This window comes from Stenella coeruleoalba (assembly GCF_951394435.1).
Source record: "Stenella coeruleoalba genome assembly, chromosome: 10".
NCBI classification, from domain to species: Eukaryota; Metazoa; Chordata; class Mammalia; order Artiodactyla; family Delphinidae; genus Stenella; species Stenella coeruleoalba.
The window spans coordinates 84,629,240-84,652,966 of record NC_137156.1 but is presented as its reverse complement, the minus strand read 5'-3'; the positions used below and the strand labels follow the sequence as shown (position 1 = coordinate 84,652,966).

General features: G+C 38.7%; 1 protein-coding gene across 13 annotated transcripts in view; it reads right to left on the bottom strand.

Moving 5' to 3' along the window:
• Positions 1-1,585: 1,585 nt before the first annotated feature.
• MITF (melanocyte inducing transcription factor) overlaps positions 1,586-23,727 on the bottom strand; it is a 346,270-nt gene continuing 324,128 nt past the window's right edge. For 11 of the 13 annotated variants that reach the window (XM_079934787.1, XM_079934788.1, XM_079934792.1 and 8 more), the window contains 5 exons: positions 22,181-22,298; positions 19,402-19,476; positions 13,818-13,893; positions 10,121-10,268; positions 1,586-5,156 (listed from right to left, as the gene is read on the bottom strand). In XM_079934787.1, the coding sequence (XP_079790913.1) occupies positions 4,755-5,156; positions 10,121-10,268; positions 13,818-13,893; positions 19,402-19,476; positions 22,181-22,298 (819 nt within the window). In that variant the 3' untranslated portion in view covers positions 1,586-4,754. The remainder of the gene's footprint in view (positions 5,157-10,120; positions 10,269-13,817; positions 13,894-19,401; positions 19,477-22,180; positions 22,299-23,727) is intronic. The other 2 variants (XM_079934786.1, XM_079934790.1) reach the window with 1 other exon arrangement.

The window sequence follows — 23,727 nt, the reverse complement described above, 5'->3', positions numbered from 1 at the left end:
GGATTTATTACTAATTCTTTAAAAGATTTTAATCCTGGATCCTAGAGACAATGATGCCCTCTTCTCCAAAGTAGCCTGTGGCTTCTGTCACCTTGCCAATTCACACAGACGTTAGTCATATACTAAAATGCAGTGTTTCTCAACACGTGCACGCTTCTGTTGATACATATGATGGTTTTAGGTGGCCCAGGGAACATTCTTCTTTTTTAATAATGAAAGTGTTTATGATGATAATATACAAATAGCTACACTTACTGAGGATTTATTATGTGCTGTCAAGCAAAAATCCTAGTGTATTAATTTGAATAGTCTTCACAGGACCACTCTGTGGTAGCTGCTCTTATTATTTCCAATGAACAGAAAGAAAATGGAGACACAGAGAAGCTAAGTAAATTGCTCAAAATCACACAGCTGGAAACGGGCAGAGATGAGATTCAAAATCAGTAACTTTAGCTGAAAGTCCATGCTTTGCCATTCAGGGATATGTATGTTTGTTTTTTAAGTGGGTTTGCTTAATAAAAAATTTAAGAAAGGTAAGTCTGTGGATATGAAATACAATCATCTAAGCTGTAGGCCAATGTCTGATGTTCAGGTAACAGTTTGGTGGGGCGGGGAGCTAGAGATTAAAGATCCTTATAGACTGTGAAGTGAATGTTTATTAACAGGTCAGAAACCTGGGTTAAAGTCCTGGTACAGACCCCCTGAGGTGAAAAGCCCCAACTTTCAACTTACCCGCTTTCAGTGTGGCCCAGAAAATTCTCTTGTTCAGATACGAAATCTTCCTACTTGTACACGTTTTTAAGACATCACACAATCACATGTCTATGGGAAATATAAATGATTCAACTAACTCTGAAAAAGAAAAGGCTCAATTATTGTATATTACAATTTAAGGGGGAAAAAAATCATGCTTAAGAAAAAGCTGACAATCAGAACAGAAATGTTACGGGAAGTTTCTCGCTCATTTTCTCCAGAGGTTAAACCAGATGATTTTTTTTTTTTTAAGGGCAGAAGTTTAAGGTCTAGCTAGGGAATAAAGACATGTTTTGTCTGACACTTCCCAATTCAAATCCAACATTTATCAAATGATTCTTAAGTACTGTATTTAAAAAAAATTTTAAAAAAAACAGCCAGAAGCTGGCAACCTGGGTATATTAAGCTTTCATTATCACAAATTTGTATTTTAAAAACCCAGTACCTTTTTCGTAAATATGCAAGAGTTTCTCTGACAATTTCTCTCTTTGTAAAGCCACCTCTCACTGAAACATTTAAAATAAAATTCCTATATCTAAAATGAATTCTTGGCATTTGGGACTTTTAAAACTCCCTAAATTCAGAGGGGGGGGAAAAGCTGCATAATTATAGTTCATCTCAGTGCAAGTCATAAAGTAATCAAAAATCTTTAAAACCAAAAAGTAGTATCTTAGAGTGGCATTTAAAACAAAAAAAGTACTTACTGGCATTTAAATTTTTTTCATGCAATTTGTTATTCATTAAGTCAGAAGAAAATGTGTGCTCCTATTTTTTGATAAAGCAAAAAATATTCAAAATTGGCATTAACTAAACACAATTGGCCACCACTATGTGAAAAACCAAATGCTTTAATGAGGCTATCAAGAACAACAGTTCAGTTATTTCATTGGATACATTAATATCGATCCATAATATACAGTGCTATGGACCATACAGAAATTATTGCTGCATCCAACAGCAGGTGACTAGTATTAACATTACAGTACCAAGCGTCCGCAAGAGACAGTCATTTGTCATTTTTTTTCAAGAAATAGGGATGTTTTTATATACTGTTATCAACATCAACGTTTCCCCAGTGCATTTAAAAAAAATATTAGTAAGTGCATTCCTTTGTGCTTTATTTTATATCTTTTAACTTCCTATGTATTTTATTTGTTCTTATTGCTTTAGTATTTTAAAACAACCAGAAAGAACTTTGTCATCCTATGTATGACCAGGTTGGTTGTATGGTTTTTGGCAAAGTCAGAAGGTTTGGTATTTCCATTGCCATACCCAGAGGCAGATGGACAAGTTTGGCATTTTGGTCACTCCATATGGAGGCCCAACCCCAAGTCACAATTCTGCACCCAGGAATGGGGGGAGTGGTGTGGACCATTCTCCTTGTCACAAACAGTGAGCTCAAACCACCGCCTCTTGGCTTAGCTAGTCTCTAAGACGCATCCACACTCTAGTTGGCAAAAAAGAAATAAATAAAACCACCCCAGAGATTGCAGCATTCTCCTGAGCTTGCTCACCTTCCCCCTCCCAGAAATTGTGTTAAGAAGGGGATGGAGAAGCAGGCAATGGTGAGCTCAGGAGCTGCGAGCGTCAGGGCAGTGGTACGAGAAGCCATGCTTTCTTTCCACAAAGCCTTCTATAAGGTGGCTTAACCCTGGCCAAATTCCCTGGGCCATGGGTGAGTCAAACTTGCTCTATTTTTAAGAACTCTCTAAATCAGCTAAGGAAAACTAGCATCATATCATCGCGATCTTCGACTTTTGCGCCCAGCTCCCCTCCCCCTATATAAATATGAAGAGAAAAAGAGACACTGCTATGATTGTATCAATGAACACTATGGTACAATTAGCTGTTCATGCAGATTTGCATCACTATTCTAGGAAAAGAGCTGTACAATTAAGGGGGTTGAAAGAATGGGAACTAATTTTCCCTACCCCCTTAAGTCATAAAGCTGTAAAACTGATAGCATCATCAATGTTTCCAAGGATTCTCATGGCCCACCGTGCATGGTAACTATGCGGTTGATTATTTTCACGTAAGCCATCCATTCATACATCTGACAGTCCTTCTGTCTGAACCCTCCAATATCCATCACCAATTCACAGTTGACATTTAAACTGTTTTTCTTTAAAAACACACACACACACACACACACACACACACAAATACCTCCTGAATAAGGTTTCCTGATGAAAGAAGTTGGCACTCTGTCACTAAAATATATTTCATATTAAAAATATATGAAGGAAAATTGGAAGCTCTTATATTGTCTACATAGGCACCATGCTACACGTTCCTCTTTATTATAGATACCATCTTGAGACTTTCTCCTACATTACAGTTCAGTCAGTGCTAGAGACTACTCTGCTATATTTAAGGCACTTCATTCTGAATGGATATGCTTTATACCACTTGCTATTCAACTGTAGGCTGCTACTGAGAAACTCCATTCAACAGCCTGCCTCTTAACACCATTTGTCATCTGTATAGAACATCTAGGCCTGATAGAATATATGTAACACTACTGTTATTGCATAGGACTATACAAGTAGATAATGCACTGAAACTAACTTTACAACATTGCTGTTTGTTAAAACATTGTTATCAAGTAACAGTAATTGGCCAATACAGTATTTCTCTCTTTAAAAACCATTCAGCAGGTCTGCTGAAATAAACCCCAATTTAAACGACCATAACGGGCATATTAACGCTATGGTATCATTCTCCAAGGATATTGCTAGTTTTATGTCACTAAAAATAAATATGTAAGTTGTTTCTCTCTAGAAAGCCGGTTTTAGCCTATTTATACTACAGCTTAAATGTGTGGAAAATAGTTCTGAGTGAGACTGTAATATACAAAATATTCACAAAGCTCTCTTTAAACGCAAGACCTTGCATAAAAGTTTTCTTTCATGTGTGTACAAAGAATGCCGAAAACCACCAGTGAGTTGTAAAAATATTGAAAACTTGCCATTTTAAGATGCGTATTCTTACAAATTAATACAAACATATTGAAAAGAACAATGATAATAAAGAATCTGTACAAATCAAATGAACAGTAAAACATAATTTAAAAATAAAAATAGTAAAGCCAATTAGAAATGTGCCCAGTTTGGTTTTCTTATCAAAAGCGAAATTGAAGAGGAAAAAAAAAAAGGAGGAAAACTTTCAGTGCTCCTCAACATTTTACTTTGAGAGGACGTTAATTTCCATTTCAAAATAAAATATATCTTATGAAAAACTGAATCACACTCACTGATGAGGAAAACTGTAACAGAGCACAGAATGAATGAGAACAAGATGAGACCCCATGTTTCAGAGCCTTGGTCTATATCTCCCTTCAATTTCAGTTGCACCTAAGGTATCAGTTACATTTTCTAACCAGACAATACACGTGAAAATGGTTGCATTTTTTTTCTTTTATGGAATATAGTATTTCTTTAAATAGTTTGCAGTATAAAGACTAAATGATGCTAAAAGGGTACTGTATCTTTAAGGCAGTACCAATGAATCAATACATTTACAAAATGGAAAAGTGTTAGTATGGATTTCTTTTTCTTCTTCTCTTCCCCACCCTCCTCCTCTCTCTCTTTCTCTTTCTTTTCCTTGCTTTACATTCTTTCAATTAAACTTTACATTTCATTTCCAAGGAAGTCACAGGCATGCAAATAGCAAACCAAGTTTCCCCTGAATAAAAATGGACAGCAATTTCTCTGATGCAAAAATCCTCTTGCTCTGAAAGCCAAAATCTGGGGTGAATTCAGTTCACAGATACTGTACACTACCATACAGTACTTTGGAGGCATTTGTAGTTGTAAAATAGAATATACAAGTCTGTTTCACAAAATTCTAAAAATAAAATATATCCTTGGCTATTGATAAAGCATGAAAAAAAAATTTTCATATTAAAGGAAAATGATCAAGAAAACCCCTTCAGGTAAATTATTAAATCTGCTAATCAAGAAAGGAAGCAGTCTGTGGGAATGCAGAGCAGGGGGAATTTGCTAGCAAGCGTGCTCGGTTTCTTCCATGCTCATACTGCTCCTTCGGCTGCTGGTTTTGGATGCCCCAGGGGACACCGAGGAAAGAAGTGGATCAGTTATGCCAACAGGAGAAAGAGTATCGTCCATGAGGATGTCTTCCAGTTTGGATCCCATTTTCGTGGGAACGCTATAGGCTTGGCTGCTCTCGGTCCCAGCTCCAAAGTTGTTGTTGAAGGTGATGGTGCCGTCTGTGAGATCCAGGGTGGTTGTACAGGTTAGGTCTGCGTGTTGTTGGAGGAGGTCTTGGCTGCAGTTCTCAAGAGCGGGTTCCTGCTTGATGATCCGACTCACCAAATCTGGAGAGCAGAGACCCGTGGATGGAATAAGGGAAAGTCCATGAGCTCGAGCCTGCATTTCAAGTTCCTAAAAGTAAAATAAAAATCAGAAACTTAAAGAGGTGGTGCACAGAGGATTTTAAGACAGTGAAACTACTGTACGATACATGATACTATAATGACGGTTACATGTTGTTATGCATTCGTCCAAACCCAAATGGTGTGCAACGCCAACAGTGAACCCTAATGCCAAGTAGGGACTTTGGGTTATAATGATGTCTCACTATAGGTTCATCTAGTGTTGAAATGCCCCACTCTGGTGGGGATATTAATATTGGGGGAGGCTATATACTTGTGGGAGCAGGAGGTATATGGGAACTCTCCACACCTTCGGCTCAATTTTGCTCTGAACCTAAAATTGCTTTAAAAAGTATTTTTAAAAAATCAGGGACTTCCCTGGTGGCGCAGTGGTTAGGAATCCGCCTGCCAATGCAGGGGACACAGGTTCGATCCCTGGTCCGGGAAGATACCACATGCCGCGGGGCAACTAAGCCTGTGTGCCACAGCTACTGAGTCTGCGCTCTAGAGCCCGTGAGCCACAACCACTGAGCCCGTGTGCTGCAACTACTGAAGCTCGTGCACCTACAGCCCATGCTCTGCAACAAGAGAAGCCACCGCAAGGAGCAGCCCGCACACCGCAACTAGAGAAAGCCCACACGCAGCAACAATGACCCAACACAGCCAAACATAAATAATAAATTAATTAATTTAAAAAAATCATACTTTTGCAAAAAAATAAATTGTTAAAATAAAAATGTTTTGCTCTTTCAAATTAATAAACACCATTTTCCTTAAAGTACATAGAGTATCACTGGTAATACAGTAAATGATTTTTAGGTTGTATATGGATTTTATTATGTATGAAATACAGAGACAGTTTCTCATAGATGTTAATGTTAACAGGGAGGAGAAGTTAAAAAATGTAAAAATAAAATGTCAAAATGTGAGCTGATTGAAGGAAAATAATCAGTAAACAGTACAGGTCTACGCTCCCTACACTGTGCAGAGATATCTACGGGTACTATAATGAACTCCCAGTATTAGATTGTGTTACATTGTTTCCATCACATCATATCAACACAAAGCCGGGTCTCAGGTAGTTGTTGTGATTAAAAAAAAAAAAAAATGAAAAAAAGAAAAAAACAACTCCTGCATGAAAATCAGTGTGGAATGGGAAACGAGGGCGGCAGCGTCCAATCTGACTCCAAGGTTGGAGAAGCTGTGCAGTGCCTCACAGGCACACATATCTCACTAGTAAGTAATGTGGTTACTTAAAAATAAAATTAAAATGTGATTTTTCTTTCAATTTATACGTTTTATATTTTCAAATGGCTACTAAGTTGTTAGCACCTAACAAGGAAATGGTAGGTATTTTTTTGGTCTAAGGTGCAGTGAAAAAGTAACTAAGAGATTAAGGGCACTGGGAACTAATAAAGATTGAGTAGTAACGGCCAAAGTTATGAAAATTCCATACACGTAACTGAAGTTTGGGATGCATCATTTAACCCATCTCACCAAGGCAAAGGGAGTTTTTTTGCTTTTTTAAATTCCACAAGAAAGTCCTCAATCTGTTCCTACACTTTCTTCACATCCTTCCTATTATGGACTGAATTGTGTCCCCTCCCCAAAATCCTATGTTGAAATCCTAACCTCCAGGACCTCAGAATGTGACTGTACATGGAGATAGTGTCTTTCAAGAGGTGATTAGGTTACAATGAGATCCTTAGGGTAGGTCCTCATCTAATATCGGTGAGGGGAGATGACGACACAGAGATACACATAGGAAAAGCCACAAGAATAGGAAAACACAGGGAAAAGGTGGCCTAGGAGAGAAGCCACAGAAAAACCAACCCAGCCCACACCTTGATCTTGGATTTCTAGTCTCCAGAACTAGAAGAAAATAAATCTCTGTTGTGTAAGCTGTCTAGTCTGTGGTATTTGTAATGGCAGTCCTAGGTGCCTAATTCACTTCCTGAGTGTCAGAGACTTGCCCCAGTGCCTCATTTCAAATACCTTCCAAACAAGCTCTTTTCCTTTTCCCTTTCTGAGAATGCCTAGACCACTCCCCTACAATGAACCGTAAAGACCCCAACTGATCCTGAAGAGCAATTTGCTTCTACAAGCCAATGCCATCTTCCTATGTTTGTGATACAATAAAAATAACAGAATATACATTTGAAGCAAGTCACCTTGCGTCATGAGAGGGGGAAATGTACTCTCCAACAGGACACAACCTTTCAACCTTTGCCCATGTTCCTGAAAAGTTGTGTTCAGCCTGTATTAAAGGATGTTTGATTAGCAAGGTCTTCCTCGAGATGCAGTACAAGAGATGGGAGCCTGAGATGTCACACCAGTATATGCACGTTCCTTCACACAGTCTCCAGACACACAAGTCTCCTTGGGCATCATTTCAAAGCGCTGGGCTGCTTAATAAAATTGCAGTCCCAGTGATAGTAAGGCTTCATGCTCTTCATTCTGTGAATATTTTTGCATGTATCACTTAGGGTGAAAATGAAAGGAACCCCTTAGGTCCAAGCTGAACACATGCACAACGGTAAGTCTACGCCACATAATAAGAACAGCGCTCTCACATGTGGAGTGTGTCTTAAAAAAAAAAGAGTTGGATTGAGAGAGGCATCCATCTTGCTCTAATCTTTTGTTGTTTAATTTAAAATGTTTACCAGCTGAACAAAGTGTTACTTAGATTGCTAAATAATGTGATAGATCTCACCTAGAGAACTCAGGCTCATTGCGCAGCACAGCTTTCCTAATTAATAATGCTTTCCATGATACACAGAAGTTCTAAAGGCTGCTTCACCGACATTGGAAGAAACCAAAGACATCGTCACCATGCAACTTCCAATTCACATTTTTCACGGTATTTGTATTTCACACGAATATATACGTTTGAAACCTTAAAACAAAACCTAGCCTGTCTTTCAACAGTTATTATATTTTATTATTTGTATAAAGAAATGACGCATGAGTACAAGTTGCTTTTATAAATAGGTATATATACTAAGTACAAGAGAGTAAAGACCCGCGTCTGATTACTGAAGACATGGAACATAAAACAAGCAGCAAAAGCCAAAAAAAGAGAAAGCAGGGAAGGGGGATTTTCAAATGACACATAACCTCTATTTCACTACCAAGATTCCAAAAGGCACCCCCAGAGGAGAACCACCTTCTGCCTCTCTGACCCAGGGCTGAAGATCGCTGCCATGACATGAGAGATGTGACATCTAGAAATGTCAACAGTGTTGTGGGGTATTAAGCTTGGAAATCAGAAGTAAACGACTCTGTTAAATAAGTTCATCATCGGGGAATAACCACCACCAGGCAGTCTCTGAAGTGCCGTATACTCTACACTGCCGCTCCACAACCATTGCTCTATGGCGAAACTGGGTATAAGTGGGTCCATCTACTTAAGAAGAAGATACAACGTCATCGACCCTTACGGGTTGGTTGTGTTCAAAGTCAGCAAGTAAATTAAAATAACCCTAGCCAACTCCTTTAGTCATTAGCAAGGAGTCAGTTTTTCTTTCTCTTCTTCAAGACAGTTCCAGAGGAAGTTGCATCTTTATATTCAGCATGAAAAGCCAAGTGATGACGAAGCACCAGGAGCTGATATTACAGGGATCCCCCAGCTCATGGTTACGTTGGTATGTACACTCCTTAAATTGAGTGACAGGTGAATTACATGTATAATTAAAATAGTATTTCTCCCACTAAGAGTATGTAAGCTAAAGATACATATGGTATAACTTCATTATCTGTAACTATTTCTAAAATTTATACCCTGATGATAAGATCTTCTGGGTGTCCCAGGTTCCCTATAAACATGAGCTCTGACCATGGACTGCACCCCACTCAATACTAAGGTATCTTTGTATTTAACATCTACTCTCAATTCTCAAGATTTGCAGTACTTATGGCTATGGACTGAAGTCTATGCCCCCCAAAGTTCATATGCTGAAACCTAATTCCCAATGTGATGGTATTTAGAGGTAGGGCTTTGGGAGGTGATTAGGTCACAAGCGGGGGGCCTTCATGAATAGCATGAGTGTCCTTATGAAAAGAGACCCCAGAGAGGTCTCTCACCCCTTTTGCCCTGTGAACTTGCAGCAAGAAGACAGCTATCTATGAACTAAGAAGCAGGCTCTCATCACACAACAAATCTGCCGGTACCTTGATAGATTTCCCAGCCTCCAGAACTGTGGAAAATAAATGTTTGTTGTGTAAGCCACCCAGTCTACGGTGTTTTTGTCACAGGAGCATGAATGGCCAAAGACGTGCTACAGAGTTGCTATGAACACTGAATTAGTGAATGCCGAACCATTGTTCCGGGAGGGAACAGAGGATTAGGGTCCTGCAAGCATCTGCGCACAACATTTCACCAACCAATCAACATGCAACTTTGTTTTATGTATGTTCCTGTTTGAAGTCACCTTGTTTACTACATATCATTGATTCATTCATATTAAACTCAAGGCCAACAGGACCATAACTCATGCCTGAATGAAACTTCTCTCCATAAGGCACATCACAGCCTTTCTGTGCTTAGGAAGATGTGAAAGCATTTCAGGGCCATGCTCAGAGGCCACTTTAAACAGCAAATCACCCAAAACACCCACAAAAATGTGAAAAACGTGGCACTAAATAGACAGCAAAAAAGGACACTTGTTTACAGTATGAGCTGAAACAAGAAGACAGAGCATCGCCTTGCCCAACCTTAACTAGAAGCAAATGCACCAGCCAAGTCACATTTGCCATGCTGCACATGTCTGCAAATGAGCGTGAAGTGCCACAAGTGTCGATCTGGGGGTTTCAAATAAATTGTTACGAGGAAACAAAATCACAAAGCGGAATCCACAAATAATGAGTACAGACTGTACTAGGATCACATAAATCAACTCCCTCATGGCTCATTATACTTCTCCCATCTTCAAGTCACTAACATGTAGTCACCTTCACCCTGCACACGCCTGGTACCTGTATTCTGAGTAACAAGTGCCGGTTGGCGTGCTCCAGCTTCTTCTGTCTGTTTTCAAGCTCTTTAGCACGTTGCTGTTCCCGTTGCAACTTCCGGATATAGTCCACAGACGCTTTTAAAATGGTTCCCTTGTTCCAGCGCATGTCTCTGGGATGAAAATGGAAGGAAACAGACTGTTTTAGGATTGAAGGCTCCATGAAAATTCAATATTTAGAGCATTCAGTTTCTAAAGACGAGGTAACAATTAGAAGTTGAGAATCGCTATCATTCATCGGGTGCCGGCAACTCGCTGGACACCGTCCACCCGTGACTTCTACGTTATCTTCTTTCACCCGGACAGGCGCCTAGAGTCAGAGGGACGTTGTGCACATGTTGAATCAGAGACGATTCAACTTGTCTTCGGTCCCAGAGCTACATGAAGGTGGAGTCAGGACTTAAATTTAGGTCTGCTGATGACAAAGTCAATACTCTTAAACACTATATTCAATAGTTACAGCTTTCTAGGACTATAAAAGTTAACCCACTCAGACAGAATAAGCTATGATTAAAAAAAAATTCTGTGAGATCTCACTACTTGATTGTATGTGGCATAAAAATGGCATCCTTGGGTTTTATCATGAATATTCCCATCAATATCAACCTCTCTCCGATCTCCACCTCCTCATCTACAAAACAACAATACCGGGCTTCCCTGGTGGCGCAGTGGTTGAGAGTCCACCTGCCGATGCAGGGGACATGGGTTTGTGCCCCGGTCCAGGAAGATCCCACATGCTGCGGAGCAGCTGGGCCCGTGAGCCATGGCCGCTGGGCCTGCGCGTCCAGAGCCTGTACTCCGCAACAGGAGAGGCCACAGCAGTGAGAGGCCCATGTACCGCAAAAGAAAACAAAACAAAACAAAACAAAAACAAAACAATGATACCATGCTTGTATGAGCAGCCTCATAGGTATGTTGTTAGAATCAAAGGAGGCACTTTATATGAATATGCTGGGAAAAGTTTAGAATGCAGTTCAAACAGTAGAGCAGGCACTGTGTTAAGGACTCAACGTGGTAATTACCATAGCTATCTTTAAACAGCATTTACTGCATGACAGGTACTTTTCAAAGTGCTTTGCAGCTCACTTAATCATAACAACCTTAATCGGTAGGCACTAATATTATCCCCATGTTACAGACTGGAAAACAAAGGCACAGAGAGGTTAAGTAATTTGCCCAAAGTCACACAGCCTGGAAGTGGTACAGCCGGGAAGCCTGGAGACTCTGGTGCCAGACCCCATGCCCTAAACTACTCTTCCTCTTATGTGACTGAGTGCTCAAAACAACTAGACTAGGTAGGAATATTCTGGTCCTCCTTCCCCCTTTTTCTTTTAACAGATGAGAAAAAAGAAATATGAGAATTCTTCCCCAAGTCAGACATCCAGTAGGGGACTGTTTTGGAATTCAAACCCAGGTAGCCTGAGTTTGGTGCCTTTCAGTTTTTAAACACTATAGCGCTACTGTATTCCTATATGAGGACATTAAGAATGCCATTAAAATGTAGCTAAAAGTGAGTTGAAAAGTTTAGAGCACCCCAGAAAACAATTAAGAATAGAATTATAACTAACAGTAATATTTTTATAGTGCTTTAAATTAACCTGAGCTCTCTTATAGAAAATATTCATGATGATAATGACAATGATGAAAACAAAAACAATTTAATGTATGGAAAACCTCCTACCCCATGATCTTTAGCTGCTAAAAGGAGATTGGAAGTATCAGCTGGGACATGTGAATGGAAGGCCATTAAAACAAGCCACCAAGTAATTGATCCTCATATGGGTTAGATGAAGAACAAAACAGAAGCTCTCCCATGGGATGCTGAATTACAGCCCCCAGAGAATTCCCAGGGGTTGATCCCTGGGGTCTGGGCACCAAAGATGGCAACCCAGGGAGGTGTCCTGAGATACTCGGAGTGAGCACAAAGCCAACCCGCTTAATGTTCAGGGCTAAGAAGAAAACAACAAAAACTTCAGCCGCCAGAGAGAAATAAAATTATAATGAAAGATGCCTTCACTAGGCCAGTAAAGTGAGAGACCACTACTGAAACAGGCAAGCAGCCACTCCATTTTTAAGAAGAGACTATTCCAACCAGTTTTCTTGGGTTTTACTTCCTTGTGAGACCCAATTAATCAATTATGCTTTGGGGTTTTCAAACTTTTTTTTTTTTTTTTGCAACGAGAGCGACCCTTTTTTTACACAGAAGTGTAAACAGATCCCTAATATAAAGTCAAAAAAAGCAGATCGACTCTAGGGCAGGAGAGGGTATGGGGCTGAGACCATGATCAGCTAGACTATGTCTCTATAGCAGTCCCAAAGTCTGTTCCAGAAACCTGGTATAGGAAAACCCCCATACAGACTGCAGTCCATTTCATCTTGAAACAATGCCTACAATTAAAGATTGTTATCAGTTCAGATTATAAACACACAAGTATTCTAATACAACAGAGAAAGAAGATATGCAAATAGAGGCTTTCACTGCAGCCCCATAATTTCATAATATGTTGCTAAAGAGATCCACGTGCTACAGTTTAAAAGAATATGCTAAAAAGTGAAAGCTGATAAAGAATAGGAAAATGGGAATTCAATTTCAACTATCATGCAAGACTGACTATAGGAAATGAAGGTCACAGCCCCTTCGTAGCATGCATTTGTGCTGCAGAACTGAGATTTTGAATGTTTTGAGTTTCAAAACAGCTTTCCTTGAAACCTGGGAAAGCAAAATGTTGACGATGGAGACTGCGCTTGAACATTCATCAAAACCACCTTAGAATGGGCAATGGTTTTATTTTATTTTGTCACAAATTCCCTGACAATAATGTGAATAGCAAATTTAATAAGCCTTGCATGAATAATGCTTGATTTCATCTTTACATTTTATTAGGTAGCTAAAAGGTCATATTCAAAGGCTAATTTCATAGACTGCCTGTGGGAGCCATTAAAATGTATACATCTTCGAGCCCCTCACTACAAATGGGCCAATTTCTAATGGATAAAAATTGTGTATTTGTTGTCCTATTTGCTGACATTGCTAGTAGGAAAATTATCTTTACAACCGTTATCTCTGAAAGAGCGGCATGAGAGACTGAAAGCTGAAATCCAAATTAGCTGACCTGTGCTTATAAGAGGATTAAAACTTACTCTTTTTCCTAGATTGGTAATACAAAGGGCATGTAATTTTTGGGGAAAAAATTGACCTTTTGTCTGCTGAATACTGTTAAACTTGAAATCTCCAATATCAGCTCTCCATGCCTACAGATATTGTACGAGTTTGTTGGCAAACAAATAGCTAACAAATCTTGCTTTATCAGCTACTGAAATCTCTGTCCTGCATGAACTGATAAAAAGAATTTTTTTAGTAGTTCGGTGTTTAGTTGCCAAGGATTCTCAGATTTCAGGAAGTCACTTCCTCACATCCAAAGCTGAACAGCTCGTGTCCAATAATACTTTTGAACAATCCAGTTCATTTCTCTCGAGATTTCAGATTTCAATTTCAGTTCATTTCTCTCGAAATTTCAGATTTCAAAAGAAAGGCGTAAGAAGTATTCACAAATGGAACAAAGGGAGAGGGGGTACTTCTTTAGTTTTTATAACTGTGTGCTTTTTGCAACATATGAAAAAACATTAAGGTACGAAAAAATATACAATGCAATTGTACTCACGGATCATTTGACTTGGGAATCAAAGTACCTAGTTCCTTAATGCGGTCATTTATGTTAAATCTTCTTCTTCGTTCAACTTCAAGAAAAAAGCACAGGAAAGGGCTATTAGTAATGGTGACATGTACGCATTTAGCATATCTCATTAAAGGCATGCGCATGTTAATTCTGCTGAGTCAGGACAACAGAAACGAATCTGTATTTCCTGGTTATTCTCCTAGTTTTGGTACTGAGGATAAAGCCCTTTAAAAAATGAGCTAGCTTTGTATCGAGCTTTATCATTTACGAAGCCCTGAGATTGTAAATTCTCATTTGACTCTAGTAACTCCTGGAATTGGAGTTACCATCCTCAGTTACAAATGACAAAACTACCTTGGTGATATAGGGGACCTGACAAGGACACCCAGCAATAAGTGGAGAACAGCCTGTACTCAGCCCTGATCCTCCAGACCAGGGGCAGCAAGCTTTCTGCAAAGGGCCTGATAGTGAGTACTCTGTGGGCCAAAGAGCAAAATTAAGCATGTTATTAGGTACTTACACAGCAAGAGAGAAAACAGATTTCCACAAATTTTGTGCTAAGAGAATTCAAAATGTAGTAATACTAACTAGATACAATTTTTGTATCTAGTTTACTAGCAAGAAACATTGGATGCTGAAATTTGGATTTTATATAATTCTCACATATCACAAAATATTATTCGCATTTTGATATTTTAAAGCCATTTAAAAATGTAAAAAACATTCTTAGGCTACAGGTCATACAAAAACCCCTCCTCTAGCCCAGTACTGCCCAAGAGAAATATAATGCAAGTTTCATAGGTAATTTTTAGTGTTCTAGTAGTCACATTAAATAAGGAAAAAGAGAGAGGTGTAATTTAATAGTTTTATTAAACTCAGTCTATCCAAAATATTATAATTTCTACATGTAAACTATATAAAAATTTATAAACTAGATATTTAATATTCTTTTCTTTGTACTAACTTTTCAAAATCCAGTGTCTATTTTACACTGACAGCATGCCACGATTTGGACTAGTCACATTTCAAGTGCTCAATAGGCAGACGTGTCCGGGGGCGACAGTACTGACTACGATAATCCTAGAAGTCAAGCATCTTTAACTGCACCATGCATCCTAACAGCATTCTTCTTTTATAAATCCAGCTGTATGTTCAACTAAATTATCATCTTCTCACAGGAGGGTGAAACAGTAGGCATATGAGTTAATAAATGTTTTTAATTTACCTAGCCTGACAAATAAATTCCAAATAACTTAAAGTCTAATAAATTGGATTAAAGATATTAATATTTTACTTTACACATATTAAAACCTGACATATATTTATATTTGACTCACTAATATTGTGCACACTTAGGTAAATAATATTATTCACTACTTTCTCAATATATATTGCATTTTTTCTTAGCTGAATGATTATTTCTATGATTGAATCAGTTATGTATAATACTGTCTTATTATCAGACTTTTATAAAATAGAAACAGTAAGTGATGCTAAATGGCTCTGAAGAAGAAATTTTTGGACCTCTGATCTTCTAGCTTAACTTCCCTCAAACTCTGAAGTATGCCATGTTTTCTTACTTTTTCCAAGCATATAATAATCATAAAAAAAACAAACAACACTGAAACACATGAAATGAAATAAAAATCCCCGATGATCCAGATACCACCACTGCAAAATCTGTTATATATCCTTTGTGATTATTTTTATGTTCTAAGAATAAACACACACGTGGCCTAGATGTGCGCCTAGGACACAGTTCTTAGGACTCTACTCGGTCTACATTAGGACTCTACTCGGTCTACATTCACTTCTGGGTGACCCCATTTAGTCTCATGCTTTTAAATACCACATATACACTGATGACTCCCATACTTGTATTTGCAGCCCAGTCATCTCCCTGGAACTCCAGACTCGTAAGTCTGACTACTAGATGTCTCCATATGGAGGTCCAACAGGCAGCCCCAGCATTCCAAACTTGAGCTCCTCTCCTGGTCTTTCCCACTCAAATAGCTCCACCGGGCTTCCCTGGTGGCGCAGTGGTTGAGAGTCCGCCTGCCGATGCAGGGGACACGGGTTCGTGCCCTGGTCCGGGAAGATCCCACATGCCGCGGAGCTGCTGGGCCCGTGAGCCACGGCCGCTGAGCCTGCGCGTCCGGAGCCTGTGCTCCGCAACGGGAGAGGCCACAACAGTAAGAGGCCTGCGTACCGCAAAAAAAAAAAAAAAAAAAGCTCCACCCACGGGCTTCCTCAGCTCACTTACTGTAACTCCATCCTTCCAGTTGCTTAGGCCAGAACCTTGGCATCAATTCTGTACCTCTATTTCTTTTATCAATACATCCCACACTTGATCCATCAACAAAATCTGCTCACTCTACCTTTGAAATATTGCCAGAACCTGTCCACTTCAAACCTTCACTGCTACCTGAATAGAAGTCACCACCATCTCTTGCCTGGATTATTGCAATCCTCCTGAGTGGTATCTCTGCTTCACCCATGCCCATCACTACCTACCCCCGTTAGTCTAACTACAACACAGAAGCTGTTAAAACATAAGTCAGAGCCTGTCAATCTCTTGCTGAAAACCCTCCTATCGCTTCCCCTCTCACCGAGACAAAAACCCAGTCCTCAAGGCGTCCTCCAAGGATCTGGGGGCTCCCACCTCTCTGACCTCATTTCTACTCATCTCCCACTGTGACCACACTTTCTACGGTGACTCCCCTGTGCTCTCCCCACCCTCAGCCTTATGGGCCTTGCTCTTCCTCAACCAAGCCAGACACACTCCCCACTTTAGGACCTTCTACTGCTGTTCCACCTGCCTGGAACACTCTTCCCGCAGATACGTGAATGGCTCTGCCCTCACCTCCCTCAGGTGAGATGACTCAAATTTACCCATGAGCCTTCCCTGACTACCTATTTAGGAGTGAACCACCACTTCCCATCCTGACCTCCTTGTCTGCACTATGTCTCCTCAAAGAACTTTCTGCCACCTAACATCTACATACTTCTTTCTTCCATTCATTTATAGAGCTCTATACCAACTAATATCTGCATACTTTTGTTTGTTTATTTATTTGTATGTTTATTCATTGAGGCATTCCGAGTACCTATATGAGCCTAGCACACAGTAGGCCCCCAACAACTTTGTATTGAATAAAGAATGACATTGTTAAAACAGAATTACACTAAAAACCATTCTGCATCTATCTTTTCTCACTCAGCAGCATATTGTTGACACCTTTCATCGTCAACATTTGTATGTACTGCATTTTATTTTTAATTCAGTGCCTACCCTCCCCAATTATGAAAGTGATATGAGCTTGCAAAAATTTGCAAAACATGCAAATATGTATACAGAAAAAAGTAAAAGCAAACTCTTTACACCACCCAACATTTTTTGCCTGAGGAAACTGTCAATGATAAGGCTGACTCCTAGATCTTCTTACACACACACACACACACACACACACACACACCCATACAGTGTTTTCTTTTTTACATAACTGGACTCTATACATATTATTCTGCAGTTTGCTCTCTTCACTCAGTAATACATTGTAAACAAGTAAAACAGATCAACCCCATTCTTCTTAAGAGGCACTGAGTGTCCCTCATAAGGATGTACCATGATTTATGTACAAATCCTCTACTGATGAATATTTAGACTATTTCCAATTACTCCCTCTTTTTCAAAGGTATAATGACTATTTTTGCCAATGCTCGCGTGTACTTTTTACTCCTATCACAGTACTTATCCGAAGCTGTAAAACGACCCGCGTGTATCTGACCGCTCCTCTATTCTGTCTGCCCCTGACTCTAATGTAAGCTCCTCAAGGTGGGAGACCTGTCTATCTGGTTCACTTCTGTAGAAAAGTGCCTTGTACATAATGGGGCTCAAAAAGTAGCTATGAGTGAATAAATGACTGTATTCTTTTGCCCATTTTGGCAAGGACTCTTACAAGGTAAATTCCTAGAAGAGGAAAAGCTATGCCAATGGGCAAGTGAAACTTGAGTATTAATTTCCAACAGTTCAATGAGATCTTAAGGTTGTTTTATAGCCCTCAGAGTTGATCATATTTACACTTTACGGACAACCCTGAACTTGAGAGTTTAGGTGACTAAGTAAAGGCGGATTATGTTTTTCACAACATCCAACTTAGTTTCCACATTTCAGTTAGGAGAAATTATCATTATCTCATTTCTAAGGTATTTTAAAAGAAGAAATATCTTACAGTAAAATTACTTTGAAGCCAGAGGAGACCTTAGAAATATTAGTTGAAATCTCTTGGTTAAAAGATGAGGAAAGCTTCTTCTAAGTGAAACAGGAACTGGGAAGGGCAGGATCTATTAAAAGAAGAAATGCACACACAACCTCCTTCCCCCAAGGACCTAGTGATTCCATTTCTTAGCATTTAATCTGGAGAAACAAACTCCCCTGTACACAGAGAGGCATGTCTGCAAATGTTCACTGTGGCACTGTTTATAATAGGGAGAAACTAGAAACAACATGAACACTTAGCAGTACGAGGATTATGAAATATCACAAGTTACACTGGGGAATACTACGCAACAGCTTTTTAAAAGTAGATAGATCTAGATGAATAACAGCAGAAGGTCTTCAGGACATACTGGTGACTAAAGAAGCAGGCAGTAACAGATACAGACAATGCGATACTGTTTGTGTTAAATCATACACAAAACCATTCTATTATAACCTCTGCATGCAAGTGTAAGGGTGTATGTTCTTAAATACTTGGAAAGAGGTTGGAAAGACAAACAGCAAATTGAAAAAAAACCCAACAATGATTATTTTTAGGAATCAGTGAACTCTGGCCTTATTCTATCATTTTTATAAGGACAAAGTATTTATACATAACTTATATCCTTAAAGATCAGTTTAAGAAAAAGAGGATGGGGGCAAGAGATGAGAAATTCATACACACACAAACTATTTTCTACTTCCAAGCCCAATCCCTTTTTTATTTTCAGCCTCTTTCACTTGTTTATGAAACAAAAAATCTTAACTTTTCATAGGAAAAAGCTTAAACATGTGACCAAGAGTAAATTAAGCACGTAAAAAAAAAAAATTTTAAATGTTAGAAAACCTCTTTTTTAAGTCACAGGTAAAGTCAGAAATTTAGGAGGCTTCCTCATGTCACCCAATGTCTCCCCTCCAGATGTTTAATTTTTTTCTTTTAAAGCTCACTGGAGAAGGTGATCCCATAATCCCCTTTTTTTAATAAGTTCCAGTGTGAGCAACTTATATTTGGGTAGGTGGGGATCAAGACTCCCTCTTACCAAAAAAAAAAAAACCCCCAAAAAACAAAACAACAAACTCCTCAAGATACTGGAAACGTGTGTGCGTGCGTGCGTGTGTGTGTGTGTGATTCAACTTGATCTGAGATTAAAATACAGGGAAAATTATATACTTTGGTCTCTCCAGAAAACAATTTTCTTCCATAAAAGGTACCTTTAACAGGTGAAACCAATTTTCCTCCAAAATGTCTGGAAATTTTTTGATATAACGGGAAACATGGACTCCAATATAATGAACATAAAACCAACTTACTCAAGTTGTGATTGTCCTTTTTTTGTCTCTCTTTGGCCAATGCTCTTGCTTCAGACTCTGTGGGAAAAATATGCGCTGTGCATGTGAATGAAGTCATTAGAAATTAGAATTGTTCAAGGCACACCACAGTGTAAACTACAAAACACCTATTTTCTAAAGCAATGGACACTTATATGACTTGAATAAAAATAGGGTTTTAAAATTTTTGACTTTTAAAAGGCTTGCATTTTTTTCCAAAAGCAACATATATCAAATAAATGCAAAAACTCAGCTTCTAAAGAATGGCAAAAGACCAGTAACAAAGATGTCTGACAGGCTGTAAACATACAGGTACAAATAAGAAAAAAATAAATAACTAGAAACTATGGGAATTTGCTGTTCATAGTGTATTATCAGGAGTCAAATTTTCTTTTCAGGCAATAGATCTTTTCAGTCTTTCTTTGATCTGTTACGAAGGTATGAAAACTAAGCCGAGAAGCTTCCAAATTGGATCTCTAACTGATTAATGGAAATGAACTCATTATTTAAGAACTTGGAGCCAGGTTTTGTCAGAACCTGCTAGAATGAAATGATTCAATGACTCTTAGGGGCAACTACTTACTAGTCTGAGTTTATAAAAACAAAAATAGGCATAGGGTACAGAGGCATTTAGTAGCAACTCCATTTGGAAAAGTCTATTTGCATAGCAACTCTGGTGAGATCTCTGTGATAAGGGATTACTTTCCGCCTTACAGAGAGCAAAATAAAACAAGGAAAAAAATGTTATTTCACTAATCCCGGGATTCAGGAACCTCTGTTATTTCCTTTTCAGAAGTGATATCCAAAACGTCACACTATCATTTCAGAACTTTATTTCAAAACAGAAATCTTTTCAGCATTACTTATAGCATATATTTATTATATGGCTATTATTATATGTATTTATATAGATAGATAGATAAATAATTCAGAAGCTGAATTATTTCAGTTAGGAAGATCAATCCAAATCATTTCCTTTTTTTTTACCTCTCACATAGAAGCATGACAGGCAGCTTTTATTCACACACCCTCTACTTCAGTATCTTAACTTTTTTATTGTTTTCTTTTTGCCCACCCCACCCTGTGGTTCTCTGCCTGTCACCCTCAATCCACCAACTGTGGACCAACTCTGGTCAAGGCAACCAGTGAACGCCTTTGCCATCTAGTGGCGGCAACCACATCCTTCCCACTGAGGCTGGCCTCTTGGCCTTGGGGAGGAGGGTTCTCTTCCAAGTTTGGGCACTCCCCTGCAGCCTTAGGGTATTCTTTAGTTTTTTCCTCTCTTAGTAGCTGCTTGCCTGTACTTGACTGATAATTATTTTAAAGCTTCCCTGTTCCAATCCCTGTGTGGTTTCTGCTTCCTGACTGGACCCTAATTCAGGTGGGAAAACTGGACTTCATAAAGATAATGTTTTTTCCTCTTAGGTCAGATTTGCTGACTCCCAAGTCTATTCTGTTTTGTCTACATTAGGCTACCTCCCAAACTATCAGTGGTCTGAACCTCATTTCCTGTCCCTTTTCTCCTTTTCTTGCCATTTTACCCTTGTCCAGTCTGTACTGGTCATTTTCTAAGATACCAGTGACTCTAGAAGTATATTGTCTGTTATATCTGCCTTTTAAAAAAAAATTTAATAAATGTATATCCCTTTCACCCATTTCCTCCTCCTACCCCCAGCTTCTGTTGTTTTCTTTTCTTTTTGAAGAAACAATCATATACATAATTCAAAACTCCACTTTGCACTCAGGAACTTTACACATGTCACTCTAACCATATTTTACCATTATTTAATACAGATTTCATTTAGCTATCTTTTCTAAGACTTCATTGTACTTTTCCTTCCTGTACAGTATCTACTTGTTTGTTGGCTTTTGATGGTTTTTATGTATTAATTAATCATCTTTTTTTAAACCAAATCAATGATTTTTTTAAAAAAATTCTTTCTCCTGCCATGATTTTCTGAAGTTTTTTTTTTTTTCAAGACACCCTTGAACAGAAGAGGAATTTTCTGCACCAAATCTATATTCCATAGTCTCAGTCTATTCACCCAATCCTGTAGGATGCAAGGATCAAATAACAAAAAGGGGGATGAGGTGAAGGCCACAAAACCCAGCATGTTGGAATACCAGTTCTAATACAGTTTCATCATGTTTTAATCGCCAAAGGCCTTCCCTAAAGTGTTAAACAAAAATGGAGAAATAGGTAATTTCACACTTGCCTCAAGAACAAATGATACCCATTGCTCCATGTGATGATTTATTTTTTCACTCCGTGTAATAACTCTTTTGCACATGATACAGCAAAAATAACAGGAGGCATCTGAAGATGTAAGAAATATATTCTTACCCTATCCCAACTGTGGGCTTGAATGTGTGTCAAAGGAAAATTCAGACCAGGGTTCTCAAACTCAAAGGTTTCTAGGGGCCGAGCAACTAAGGAAAACACCAGATGGGGAGAGACATCTCGTAACTGAAAATGTTGCCTGCTGCCCTCACCCCAAAGGGGACAGCAGCCATAGACACAATAATGGGTGTCATGGAGTTACAGCAGCCTGATTCCCAGTATCTCAAGAAATACTGGAAACAAAGATTTTCAAAGATACATCCTCTATCTTAAAATATGGCTCAATGTTTTAACCACTGCATAGACCTAAAAAAGTATGTCTGCGAGTTGGAAATACTTCTGGAGGTCACTATTTGGATAACTTTGCTTACCAGAAAATTAACAGAAAATCTCTAGTAAGAGATTTTGCTGGGTATTTACCTGAGAGCTCCCTTTTTATGTTGGGAAGGTTGGCTGGGCAGGAGTTGCTGATGGTGAGGCCCGGTGGTGGTAGGCCTTGATTCCCATAAAGGTCAATCAAGTTTCCAGAGACAGGTAACTAGAGAGAGAAAAAGAGTAACGGAAATGAATTGTTGAAGGATTCCTAAGTTATTCAGCTAAAACCCATATCCTATTCCAGACTTTATTTAAAAGAAATGATGTGATGTAAAAAGATATTTTTTAACATAGGAAAAGATGAGATGTTTACCTTTTCATTCATTCACAGATATATGGTCTCCTTAGGGGGTTCCCCTTAGTGACAGGAAAGGAGGCAGAATCTCACGCCCATAAAATCACTCTGCTACCCAGCTTATAGGTTTATTTTGAGCATGAAGACAAAGGATAACGTGCGAACTCATTATTTAGCACATGTAGTAGCTTATAGAAGACACCCAGTAAATATTGTCTATTATTATAGGTAGGGTTATATGTGGCATGGCTTTGTTACCAAATCACGTTTTTCATCAAAGTCAACTTTTTTCCTTCCTTCTCTTCCTCTCTCCCTTATTTCTTTCTCTCTCTTTATAAGGGAAAGCAATTAACAGTGTTTTCTTATTTGAAAAGAAATGGTTTCCTTACTGCTAAAAAGCTATTTTCCTTGAAACTGAAATCTTTCACAAAGCCACAAGAGGGAGCCCACTGGCTTTCATAAAAGAACAAAACTTTACATTTGAAAAAAAAAAAAAAAGAATGAAAGAAATATTTAGCTTTCCTAAACTATCTTATGAGTGTTTGTCTCTTGTTCTGAATTGAATATTTTCAAGTAATGAACCTGTTTTTTTCCCAACAATGAGTTCCCTTTGCAACATATGCATTTTCCTGTAACTAGTTCCCTGTCATGAGTTTGATGCACCCGTTTTTGTAGATGAAAGAGATCCAAGACATTTCCTCTTGCCACTCCCTGAAATAAAGTTCTAAATATTAATTGTTGGGAAATAGGTGGCTTCACTATTTCCACGGCAGACACTTCCCATTTCCAGCTTAACTTAAATAATTTCTGTAACTATCATTACCAGGTGAGATTTTATGTCATTCAGCCCTTCCCTTACTTGATTATACACTCCGAATCTGAGAAAAGTAAATTTAGATAACATTTAAGTATGATTAAACTGTTTAGTAATCAAGAGGTACCTGGTAAAGGCTGTACCACAATACAACACATTTCACTCTTTCAAATAACCACTAACATACAGATGAAATTACACCATGAAATATAGAATCAAATGTGTTTCCCCTCATGGGTAGCCATCAGCCATTGTATTCCTATCATGGCTTCTAAATAAATACTCTATGAACTAAACTCCTAGCTAGAGAGATGGGGGTGGGCTGTGCACAGAATAAGGTATTTTCCAACACGTTAATATGACATTTGCTCTGATATAATTGGGGTTGGGGGCGGGTAGCACAGACAGATCAGCAGGGCACATCTCTCTTCTCCACTCAGTCTTTTGCTCCTTTGTGAAGACAGCATCTAAATCCTGTACATA